This window comes from Hemitrygon akajei, chromosome 1 (genome assembly GCF_048418815.1).
Source record: "Hemitrygon akajei chromosome 1, sHemAka1.3, whole genome shotgun sequence".
Taxonomy (NCBI): Eukaryota; Metazoa; Chordata; class Chondrichthyes; order Myliobatiformes; family Dasyatidae; genus Hemitrygon; species Hemitrygon akajei.
Window position 1 is genome coordinate 97286428 of NC_133124.1, and position 13415 is coordinate 97299842.

General features: G+C 37.9%; 1 protein-coding gene across 1 annotated transcript in view; it reads left to right on the forward strand.

The window, feature by feature from the left end:
• Positions 1–13059, forward strand: part of fam135b (family with sequence similarity 135 member B) — a 361633-nt gene extending 348574 nt beyond the window's left edge. The window contains exons 19-20 of the mRNA XM_073048301.1: positions 4458–4571; positions 6264–13059. Of these exons, the coding sequence (XP_072904402.1) occupies positions 4458–4571; positions 6264–6469 (320 nt within the window). The 3' untranslated portion in view covers positions 6470–13059. The remainder of the gene's footprint in view (positions 1–4457; positions 4572–6263) is intronic.
• The last annotated feature ends 356 nt before the right edge of the window (positions 13060–13415 follow it).

Here is a 13415-nt window from a genome sequence, read left to right on the forward strand (position 1 = left end):
ACTGGTAGAACATGTGAATGAGAGGCCTGCATACTCCAAATGACCTCAGTCTCCTCAGGAAGTAGAGGTGACTCTGGCCCTTCTTGTACACAGCCTGTGTGTTAGTATTCCACTCAAGTCTTTCAGCCAGATGCAGCCCAGGTACTTGTAGGTCCTCACCATATCCATGTCCTCACCATCAATAATAACAGAAAGCAAAGCAGGCTTAGTCTTCCTAAAGTCCATCACCATCTCCTTTGTCTTACTGATGTTGCACCATTTGACAAAGTCCTCCTCCAGGGCTCTGTATTCATCCTCGCATTATACACCCAACTATTGCTGAGTCATCAAAGGAGCATAGCTATATTCTTCCATTTTTAAGAAAGGTTCTATGAATAGACAGGAAATTATAGGCTGGTGATCCTAACATCAGTAGTGGGAAACTTATTGGAAGGTATTCTAAGGGACAGGATATATAAATTGACATATGCCCTATGAGCCTCTGCACCTGTATTTGTTAATTGTTGTCTTATCTAGAGTCATTAAGCCCTTGTGCCTTCTTCTTAATCTTGACAAGTTTACTTTGACTGGTACGGGTTTTCAGTGTACCGCGCTGATTTAAAGCAGACTTCCATTTAGTGCAGATTGTGGGCTCCTTGTGTGTTTCAAGAAGGATTTATCTCGGAGTGTTGTTCAGTCAAGCCATCAATATTCTGTTGGAATAAACTCTTGTTTCTGCCTCTACGTGGGAGTCTGTTATTGTTCTGAACCCGAGTTCAGTGTCACCTGTCAACTCACACCGTGACATTAGAGTTTGGATAGACAGGGACTGATTAGGGATAGTCAACGTGGCTTTGTGAGTGTTAGGTCATGTCTAATCAATCTTACGGAGTTTTTCCAGGAAGTTACCAGGAAAGTTGATGAAGGCAAGTCAGTGTATGTTGCCTACATGGACTTTAGCCAGGCCTTTGACAAGGTCCCACGTGGGAGGCTGGTCAAGAATGACACCTGGCACTCATGATAAGGTGGAAAACTGGATTAGGCATTGGCTTCACAGGAGAAGGCATACAGTGGTGGTAGATAGTTGCCTCTCTGACTGGAGGACTGTGACCAGTGCAATGTCACAGGGATCAGTGCTGTGTACTTCATTATTTGTCATCCATATCAACAATCTGGATGATAATGTGGTAAACTGGATCAGCAGATTTGTGGAAGATACCAAGATTGGGGTTGTAGTGGACAGCAAAGAAGACTATCAAGCTTGCAGTGGATTCTGGATCAGCAGGACCAGATAAATGGCAGATGAAACTTAATGTAGACAAGAGTAAGGTGTTGTATTTCGGGAGGACCAGCCAGGGTAGGTGTTACACAGTGAAAGGTAGGGCAAAATGAAGTGCAGTAGAACAGAGTGATCAGAGAATACAGATTCATAACTACCTGAAAGTGGTGTCACAAGCTGTTAGGGCTGTAAAGAAAGCTTTTGGCATATTGGCCTTCATAAATCAATGTATTCAGTACTGCAGTTGGATTGTTATGTTGGTGAGGCCTAACTTGGAGTTTTGTGTGCAGCTTTGGTGACTTACCTGCAGGAAAGATGTAAATGTGATTGAAAGAGTGCAGAGAAAATTTATAAAGATGTTGCTGGGATTTGACCTGAGCAATTGGGAAAGTTTGAATAGGTTAGGACTTTATTCCTTACAATGTAGAAGACTGAGAGGAGATTTGATGGAGGTATACAAAATGATGAGGGGTGTGGATAGGGTCAATGCAAGCACTGAGGTTGGGTGAGAGTCGGAGGATGGTGAAAGTGTGCAATGAGTTGCCGTGCAAAGGTGGGGAGTAACTTGTTTGTCATATACATTAATGATCTGGATGATGGGGTGGTAAATTGGATTAGTAAGTTTGCCGATGATACTAAGGTAGGAGGTGTTGTGGATAATGAGGTGGGTTTTCAAAGCTTGCAGGGAGATTTATGCTGGTTAGAAGAATGGGCTGAATGTTGGCAGATGGAGTTTAATGCTGAGAAGTGTGAGGTTCTACATTTTGGCAGGAATAATCCAAATAGAACATACAGGGTAAATGGTAGGGCATTGAGGAATGCAGTGGAACAGAGAGATCTAGGAATAACAGTACATAGTTCCCTGAAGGTGGAGTCTCATGTGGATAGGGTGGTGAAGAAGGCTTTTGGAACGCTGGCCTTTATAAATCAGAGCATTGAGTACAGAAGTTGGGATGTAATGTTAAAATTGTACAAGTCATTGGTAAGGCCAAATTTGGAATATTGTGTACAGTTCTGGTCACCGAATTATAGGAAAGATATCAATAAATTAGAGAGAGTGCAGAGACAATTTACTAAGATGTTACCTGGGTTTCAGCACTTAAGTTACAGAGAAAGGTTGAATAAGTTAGGTCTCTATTCATTGGAGCGTAGAAGGTTGAGGGGGGATTTGATCGAGGTATTTAAAATGTTGAGAGGGATAGATAGAGTTGAAGTGAATAGGCTGTTTCCATTGAGAGTAGGGGAGATTCAAACGAGAGGACATGATTTGAGAGTTAGGGGGCAAAAGTTTAAGGGAAACACGAGGGGCTATTTCTTTACTCAGAGTGTGATAGCTGTGTGGAATGAGCTTCCTGTAGAAGTAGTAGAGGCCAGTTCAGTTGTGTCATTTAAGGTAAAATTGGATAGGTATATGGACAGGAAAGGAGTGGAGGGTTATGGGCTGAGTGCGGGTAGGTGGGACTAGGTGAGATTAAGAGTTCGGCACGGACTAGGAGGGCCGGAATGGCCTGTTTCCGTGCTGTGATTGTTATATGGTTATATGGTTATAACATGGGTGGGAGGGGTAAGTAGGGCTATGGTCTGGGTGTAGGACAATGGGACGAAGCAGAATAATGGTTTGGCACTGACTAGACAGGCTGAAGGGCCTGTTTCTGTGCTATGGTATTTGTGACTCCGTGACTCTAAATAGCACAAATACTGAAGTCACAAGAAATGTGATGGGGAAAAAGAAACTGCATTCAGAGAAAAAGATCACTGACCAAAACAACAGAGATCTGACTACCTAAATGTCACGTTCAATGGAAGGTTACTGCTTCCAACGGATATATAAAGAACTACAGGCTCTGACTGAAAGCCAATCTTGTCATATAATAAAGGCAAGGTTGACAAATAGACATTTCTTATATTACACAGTTCATGCTCTGTTTACAATCCTTCAGATCATTTCTTTTAAAGATATCATGCTTTGTCCTTTAAAATCTAGTTGACGTTGTCATATCATTCCAATAGAAACATAAATGTAATTGCTTTTTTTCCTTCAAATCTTATTCTCTCCCTGCCCTGAAAGGACTAGTGTGAATGGGAACAGTATCATGGGCATTAACGATCAAAAGTTACCTTGTCAAATAGCCCATTCTTCATATGTGAAAGTGCCTTACTGACAATGCGTGTCTGTTTGTTCAAGGATAGAAGATAATGAAAAAAACAATTCCCCATTCTCCCCATTTATTAAACCAGGGACAGTGGTAAGGGAAGGCCTGTCTGATTAGCTACATCGATCGATGCAAGCAGAAACTGAAACAAACCATTTGACCTCTTTTGCCTGCTCCACCATTCAGTAAGATCATATCAGATCTTATACTTCAACATTTACTTGACCACCACTTCCAAAGAACACAAAAAGATAAGTACTAGAAGCGGTAGTGAGCCATCAGGATCTGCTCTGCTGAACATAGATAGTGGCTGATCATTATCATTGGTGTCATGTTTCCATATTAATTTCTTAATTCCCTTACTATCCAAAGTTCTTACAAGCTCTATCTTGGATAAGCATCTCATTTTCCAAAACTTTTATTAAAACAAATTCTAAGATTTGGTGTTGTCTGTGTGGAATTTTTAAAATAAAATAATATATATCCTGAATGTCTGCTTGCTTGAGTCGACAGATTCTGGGAAATATCATTCCCATATCTGCCTCAACAAGTCTCAAGAATTTTATACATTTAAAAATGTCAGGCAAGGTCAGTAAAGTGGCTGACAAGGCGTATTGGATACTTTTTAATCAGCATTGAATATAAGAGAAGGAAGATTATACTAGAAGTATGTACAACAATGTTTAGACCATAGACAGTGTATTAGACACATTTCCAGTCATCAAACTTATCTTGTTATTTCCAAAAACAAAATACATGAAAGTAGTCAGTGATTGGTTCATATGTGTGATTTTCGTCTGTCTGTGCTGGGTAGGGCTGTAGGGTGTAGAGGTAGAGGTAGAAAGTGGAGGTTGGTTTCTGATTATTTGCTTTCAGGAAAATCCCCTCAGTCAACCGAAAAGTGACTTTAACAGAGTCCCGGATTCAACTATCTAGCTCTATTCAGCAACAGATAGCTCAGTGAGACCCAGGGAAGGAAGTGGAGAAGGTAGGATATTTCAATAACCATGTTTCCTTTCTGGTTGCATTTCGTTGTTCTGATGCAGGGCTGCAGTACTTCAAGAATGTTATGCTGGTGGCATCACCTCAAGACCGATATGTTCCTTTTCATTCTGCCCGGATTGAAATGTGTAAAACCGCTCTGAAAGACAGGCAGATCGGTAAGTATTGTCCATGAATAGTTTTCTTGTGTTTTTGTTCTGCAAGCCTCATAAGCTTTTACTGCTACTTTTTAAATTGCTGCAAAAATTAGGGGAACACAAGTGCTTAAGTAACAGGATTTAAAATATCTATTACAGGAATATTGAGAGAGCAAAGGACAGTGAAGGGACATCATGATAATGTGTTTGAGTTCACTTGCATCCCAATTTGGTGTCAATCCTATTATAATAGTCCAGCAATCGTTTCTGTCATTTCACTTAGGCTGCTCAATCCCTCATTGTAAATCATTACTTGAATGTCACAGCAGCAGAGCTCATTACCATTGTCAATTTTCTTTCCCCATGGTGTCGAAGATTATTTTAAACAACGTTGGATATCTGTGGTCCAGGCTTGGTTTATCCTCTTCTTTGGTTCAACGTTACAGTTTATTATATTGTGCATTTTGCCCATCGTTTGTTAGTTTCCCAGAAGGTAAGACATGATTACTTTGCTGGAAATTCAGCATGCCAGGCAGCATCAATGAAAAAGAGTAAACAATCGAGGTTTCGGGCTGAGACCCTCCTTCGGGACATGATTGCCATTACCCAGTGGTGGGAAGTGATGGAAATAGAGGAGGAAAAGCCTGCCCACAATTGATTCCTGTGATTATAGATAACAGCCAAGACAAATAAGTTGTAACAACTATGGTTATAACTCTTTTCTTTTTTTTTGTAATTTATTTTTTTATTGAAGTTCATCATCAAACAAACATTTCCATAAGATGTATTTCAGACATTGTACACTTTTACTAGTCATTCACTAACTTGATGCAGGATCCTGTAATCTCATCATATTCTTGCTGAAAACAAAGACGAAGGGTAATTTTATTTTAATTTGTTGCCCCATTTAAGCTCCATGGTAGTGGTTAGTGATTTCACTTTATCCCAAGTAGAAAGATTGATAGGAAGACCCTGTAATTCACAAGGGGACATTCAAAATTAATCTGTGGACAGTGGAACCAAATCCAATTAATTTTTCCTTAAGAAAGCCTTCTAAATTTTCTGAGCGCCAAGGTGGCATAGCACAATGCCTTTACAGCTCGGGGTGTCAGAGTTCAGAGTTCAATTCTGTAGAAAGTTTGTACATCCTTCCCATGAGTGCGTGGGTTTCCTCTAGGTGCTGTGGTTTCCTCCCACAGTCCAAAGATGTGCTGGTTAGTAGGTTAAATTGTCCTGTGTGATAGACCAGTGTTAAATAGGTAGGTTGTTGGGCCAGAATGGCCTGTTCCTCACTGTATCTCTCAATAAAAATAAAATTAAAATACAGTGTGGAGTGATGACATGGTAAGTGCAGCATGCTCAGAAGTTTGAACCTGTGGTTGCAATAAGGCTTTTATTTCATACCATGCCTGTATCTGTTTAGACAATTGATTATGACAATTAGTCAACTGCTACAGTTACCAAGAAGAGATATGGTGCACTTTCATGATCATTTCTCAGCCTGCAATTCCTCTGTTATTAAAGTCTGATACTTTGCAAATCCAGAGTAAATTAAATACATTAAGCTGATTTGATAAAGCCAAAAGATTCCGCAGATGCTGGAAATCCTGAGCAACACACTGATTTGATAGTTTTATCCTCTGGAGGCTGTATAAGAACAACTGATATTGATGAGTGGAGTTATTTTTTTTATGTTTTTGTTTGATAACTCAGGTTGCGTTTATACTGAGATGATTAACAACCTCCTTCGGCCAGTGACAGAGACCAGCGACTGCACCCTGATCCGCTACGACATTTTCCACGCATTGCCAAACACTGCCAATGCGCTCATTGGCCGGGCAGCTCACATTGCCGTTCTTGACTCTGAACTGTTCCTGGAAAAGTTCCTTCTGGTGGCAGGGCTAAACTATTTCAAATAGCACTACTGCTTGACTCACGGCACCCGAGTGTCCTCCTGACAACATTTACAGGTGCTTTCTTGTGGGAAAGCATGGACTGAGTTGGCATTGATTCGTTTCTGCATCATCCATGTAATAACCCATGTGATCAGAATGATTGTGTTGTAAATAGTACCAAAAGAAATTTACACTTCAGATTAAATTTATCTAAAACTGCTTTCCTGCCTTAAATTCACAGAAATTATCACTAGGCTTTCTACGAAAAATGACTTGAGTAGGCAATTTTAATTTATGTTCATATTTATTATTGAAGCATCACATCTATCACCATGTGGAAACAAACATTTGTTAATTGCTTCCCCTTGGAATAAAATGATTTCTTAAACTATACATGTTATCTTGAGTAAAACTAAGATGAGTTCTAATCACCTGCATTGTGCTTGTGTCAGTTTACACACAGATTTCTCTGTAGAACCCTTTCCTGTCACAGCTGCACATTTTAAAGAGAGCTATTTCATGCAGAGTCAGGAGACAGAGGGAATGATGTGTGAATATATTCACAATACAAAATGCTTATTATAGGATTTGAATGTCACCAAGTAGTGAGAAAAGACTAGCCAACATCGCACAACTAATTAATTAATATTATCAGTAGCCAACCATAACTAACAATATGTGGCCAATCTTTGCCACACAGTACTTTGTGACTTGAAATTGGGGAGAAAAACTGTTCACGAGCTCAGCATGTCAGAAATACCAGCCATAAAGAATGGAATCTTAACCTAATGATGGACAGTATACTATGTTTTAGCATGAATCACTCTTGGAATAGGCAAAGCTTTTGTTTTGAACACTGCATGAAGCAGAACTCTGTACTTTTTACTCTTTATTTATGGACCCATGCTCATCATAGATCACTGAATAAAATTGACATTTAACTGACATGATTATCCATCCGCTCCTACCGCTTTCATCCCCTAACCTCCCAAAGGATAAGGAATTTGTTGGGATAAAGAATTTACTGGGATTCTCAGCTTTGAAACCCGCTAATAATAGAGGCTTCAGCAAAGTCATATCATCCATCCCCAATGGGCGAATTGTGTAGGTGGAAATGGAAGGGAGTGAGGGTTGGAGATAATAGGCAATTAAAGGAAAAGGAGAGGGTACCTAATCAAAATTTGACAAATCTGCCAAATGTTTAAATCTTTCTTGTACAAAAACCATCAAAGTAAATTTAAAACATTTCAGTTCCTTTCTTCAAATATAAATTATCTGAATATACAAGTTGTTGAGAAAATTCTGAATTAACTATTGCATTCCTGAATTCTTCACAGCTGTCGCACACCATTAAAGTGAATGGGGAAACACTTCCTTTGTCATTTCTATACTGGTGTAGATATTAATTCAACTTTTCCAGTATACATCAAGTTTGCAGTCCAAAAGGGTAGAACAAGGAAGGCCTGCCATTCAAGGCCATCATGTGTCCATGCAAAAAAAAATAAATGAATGACCACATCTCGTGATCACATGCATTAATGTGGGAATTCCTAGGTTGTTGCATAAGTTACTGTGGGGAATGTGTATAGTCTTCCCCATATAAATGCAGATAGTCCCCTGTAAAATCTGGATTGTCACATTGCTAACTTTGTCGTTTTCAATTGTTTATAAAAGCAGAAGGCCATAAACAGGCTCACGTGTCCAAAATACCCAGTTTACCTATGATGCAAAGTCAAGATCTAACTGCTAAAAACAAAGTAGGTTAACTTGTAAGACAGCAGTTTCAAAAATACTGATCATTTTTAAACTGCAAAAAAAAGGATCTTAAAGTGGAAACAAACTGACTTTGTTAAGTCATATTCAGAGAAGTGATTAAAAAGGAAAGAGCAGGGACATTGGCAAAGATGCTGAGAAGATCGAAGAGCATTATGTAGAAGATATGGAGAAGCAAGGAGGAAAAGGATATCATAGGCACTGAGTATGTGGAGAAGTGTGATTTATCAAGATATATTAACAGTTTTGGATTGTGGCTCAATCCTCGGTCCATGCTGCAAATTAATTTTCTTGCATTAACCTGTTAAATCTAGCAATCCTCACTTCCTTTCAGCCACCGGGTTTCCAAGTCTTAGGAAACTTAAGCACTTAATATTAAAGTGTGTGCACAATCCTGTTAAAATATATGAATTAAGCCCCTTCCACCTCTCCATCTACCAGCTTCTTGGGATTCATTAATTGCTCACCTGTTTCCATGCATGGGTTGAGGGAAACAATTTTTTTTTTTTTTCTGCATTTATCTAAATTCCTTTCCAAAAGAAAGGTAGTTGCTTTTGGGGTAGAGAGTATAAAATCCATTACCTGAGTACACTCCTCTGAAGATCAACTGACTGTTTATCTACTCATTACTAAACATGAGACATGTTGTGCAAATTCAGTTGCAGGTTGGATTTACCAATTAAGTTATTGAACAACTCAGAATCTTGTTTCCAGAAATGCAGCAAGTATGCTCCTGTCTTATGTAACATTTCCAGCCTCTGTTATTCCTAGCATGAAGATCTTTGAAGGGCAAAGATCAAAGGTTTACTCTGAATCTACAATATTACTGGAGAATTGATTTTATTGCTCAGTTTTGATTGAATTATGTTGTGTTTGGGATCTCTTTTAGTAAACTGTCAAAGTGCCATATCCAAATTCAGTGTTATTTGTTATTAAATATATCCATATCATGATAGTGTACTGCCTATATGAACTGTTATTCTTTTCATAATAATTAATATTTAAATTAATATATAATAGTATGGTAATATTAATCCTACAGTATTTGAGATTGTACATGTAAGAACCAGTTTACTGAATGTAAAATCCAGTTTATAACTTGCACATTCAAATGTGGTTTTTTTTAACTGAAATGCCAGGGTAGCAAATGATGTGGACATAATATATACAAAAAAAAGAGTACATTATCTGGATGGTAGTTACTTTGGACCCACCATATTTGTGTAATATAAGTCTGTGATTAACTGAAGCTTGCAATTAACATTGAAATGTGTCATCCGTCTGGGCATTAATCAAATCAGTAAAATACACAAAGTATTTTCCTACTCACAAAGCAGGTTCGGTGCTGTTACATTTTGCCTTTTGTCCAGCTCCCATTCTTTTCCAGCATATTATATTTCAATTCTGCTTTGTCAGAATCAGGTTTATTATCACTGACATGTGTCATGAAATTTGTTGTCGTGCGGCAACAGTGCAATAGATAAAACATGGTTGTTACTTACAATAATATATAAAAAAATAAATGCATAGTGCAAAAAGAGAGTAAAATAGTGAGCTGGTGTTCATGGGCCATTCCAAACTCTGATGGTGGAAGGGAAGAAGTTGTTCCTAAAAAGTTCATTTTGAAAATCAGGAAGAAATACTGGAAATCTGAAGTGTAAACAACTGAATGAGTTGATCAGCATCTGAAGGGGAACTAACACAAAGGTTAACTTTTTACACATTCAGGATTAATCTGCCAGACTGCATAGACCACACATTATAGTATGTCTGAATTCAGTTTAATAAATAATGGTATATTATAAAATCCATTCTACTAGAACTATGACTTCAGAAAGTTTACCAAAGTATTTCTGGTAGATTCCTTGCAAAATTTCTTTCATATTCTAATCAATCTGTTAGAGGTCTGATCAATAGGCTGCTTTGTCTTTGGCACCAATTTAATGTAATTATCTTTCTATTACTTTAGTTTTTGAATTTCTGCTTCTTTGAGATGATATATTGCCATTAACCATTCTTTCTGAGGGAGCTTCCCATTAGATGGTATTCCTACATACTATTCTTCCTGGCTACAACATGATGTTAAGCTTCATTCTCTATTCCCAATACAGTTATCAGCGTAGTGTGCACCATTATTTAAAATGATACTCTGAATATAAGAACCCATTTCCCGAGGTATAAATGCTACCAGTTAGTGGCTTCTTTAACCTAGATATTGTCAACTCATTCATGCACAAGGAGGATTTTTCAACAGTTTTATGTGGATGGCAGAAAATCTTTAGTGTGCCAAAAAGCACATCACTTGCCACAGATACTGATTTTTCTTTTGCATTTTCATTACTTCTACAGCTAGTCCAGTAATGTTCCACCCACCAATCCTTTATCTTCAGGTTGTCGATGGTTCAGGATCTGCTGATTGTAATGCAATTGAATGTCAAGGACAGCCTTAGAGATGCCCATTGCCGAGTGTGTGGTTATTTCAGTTTCAAACCATTATGAGGAGTAGTGGCTGCATTTAACTTTCTTTTCTGCCTGTCAATTTGTATTGATTTTTTTTTGTGTAAGTGTGGCAGTTAAAGACACAATCAGCAGAGCTATTTACTAAATCCAACAGCAAGAAGGAGCTCAGCGAGCTGCCTCACATTTGACATGGCAAGGTCATTGAAGCATTGTTGGCTAATGGACTACATATTTTGTCATCCCAAAATTGTTGTGAGCACTGCTAGATTCACTGAAATTGCAGCATCAACCTCTCCGTAAGGTCTCAGAATTTCTGACTTCTTACATGGACTGGTCACCCTCCTGTCAGAACAGTGCTAAGTTGTGCAGCAGCCCCATTACTTGAAGGTTTAAGAATATATCTGGGATTATACTCATAAATAGAACATAAAGGGAGCTGCAACTTCCCCTGTTTTATACAATGTCACAATCAACAAAGCAATATTATTAACTATAGTGATGGCTAACAATATTTATCTGCATATTCAATAAAATGAAAGACATCATAAAGGGGCTTTTAATGCATTCTTATTTAACACATTAAACCAATTAACGTTAGCATTTATTGCTTTATAATGATGTTTTTAACATTTCATTGGAGCAATTACAAATTATTTCATGCCTCTTTGGGCTTTTGTCAAACTTTGACATTTTGCCACATGTTGAAATTACATCTTGAAATTTCATTAGCCTTGTCTGCTTAGTGACAGGATGTGCACTTTACAAAAACCGGCAATCCTGGTTCAAATTTGAGTAAATTGAATGAGACATGAACTCTCAACCCATTTCAAATTTGGAAACAATAAGTTGAGCTTCTCACGATTTCACATATGATCTACTATAACCCAAATACATTGTGCTGGTTCACAGGTGAATCTGTGATTAAATTATTACCAGAGACCGATTCGTCTAATAGATAACAGCTTTTCATTTTAATCTTCCTAATCAAAGGCTCCACATTACATGGACCTACAGACTGGTTTTGTTATTCTTTTCACTTATATTTTGTTATCTCCTACAGATCACATTACATAGCTAATGACAAATTGTAGCCCACTCCTTCTTATCCAGTTTCTTCCTCCTCTTCTGCCTACTGCAGCTTGTGTGTTTCTTGTCTAAATTGTCCATTGTATCTTCTAATCCCACAATTCACCATTTTGTGCAATTTTCCCTATGTTCAAGTTATGAAATCAGCCATATCAAAAAATTCCAACAGCTCAAAATTGTCAAACTTTACATACTTAAATTTTACTTTCACTTGTAACTTCCAAGTTATAGAAGAAGGCTTCTTATTATCTTCAGCTTTCCTAACCTTATTCTCCTTAAACTTGCCTGGTGCCAATCTTGCCTGTATTCTTAATCCATCACATAAATTAGTCTTACTATCAGTCTAGAAGTTAATTATGCCTGGACTTTCCCTTTCAACTGAAGAGGCTAAGCATCTATTCAAACTACATAAAAGTATTTGAGCACACCACAGGTCAGGAATGAAATCCTCACTCATTGTAGGCTCACCCAAAAAAGGAAGCCATTCATCCTAGTTACCCTCCAACCTATAGTTCCTCAGTAGGAAATTCTTCAGAATGGAGAGCAGGAAAATGAAAACATGAAATTGTAATATTCTGAGCAAGACAGTTTACAAAAAAGAATTAATGATCAACTCACTTGTTTTCAAATCCGGATGCTATTTAACCTTTCCTCCTAATTCTGCTTTAAATTCAGATTTCCACTATTCGCACCTCTTTTTTTGATTCAGGATGTACAGATATTGACTTGGCACTGTAACCTGTCAAAAGTGCTATCACCAGCAAAGCCATTTAAACTTCCCAGAATCCTACCCCTAACATTAAAGGTGCATTGTGTGCAGAGAACCACATTAGCAATCCACAAACAACTAGCATTATGAAATTCTGCCAAAACCATATCCACTCAACTTAATGGTAACTGATCATTTTGGGGCAAGCACCACAACGGAGTGAACTAACAGAATGGATAAAAAGCAAGGTGGGGTGTTCAGTCTCTGAGAATTTCCTTGGAGTTGCGGGCAGAATGGGTGCACGTAATTCATATCATTCAAGTGAGGTAATGCTGGAGCAGCGGGAGTAGCACCAAGGAATTTCCAGTCCTTTATAGCTATTCATGTAAATGGAAGCATAGGTTTATTGTATACACTGATGTCAATGCAAGATGGAAATTATTTATTTTGAGTAAAACTGTACAGAACGGATAATCATCAATACCAATATGATTCTACTATTTTTCTACATTTGCTTTTGCATCATTCGTGGTGGCTTGTGTTCTGTGTACAAATTGAATAAAGTTCTTGGGTTACTTTATTTGCAGCTTGTGTTGTTGTCTTTCAATACAACAGAGTAAGCTAAACTTGGCAATAGTTATTTACCATTTATGTTTCCACTGGCAAGTGTAATCATTAAACAAGAAGAATTGATGAATTCTGATGAAAGATCATTTATCCAAGGCATTAATTATCCATGTTTAGCTCTCCATGGATACAATCTGACCTGCAGAGTATTTCTTGTTTTGAATTCATTATCAACTCTTTTTCCAGCTTTCTCATGCAGATAATTGATACCACTCCAGTTATCTTTAATCAGTCTCCCTGATGGCAGATACCTTCAAAAGAATTTTGTTGATAGATTTTAGCAGATTTTTTTTATTAAATCTGTTCATACATGGG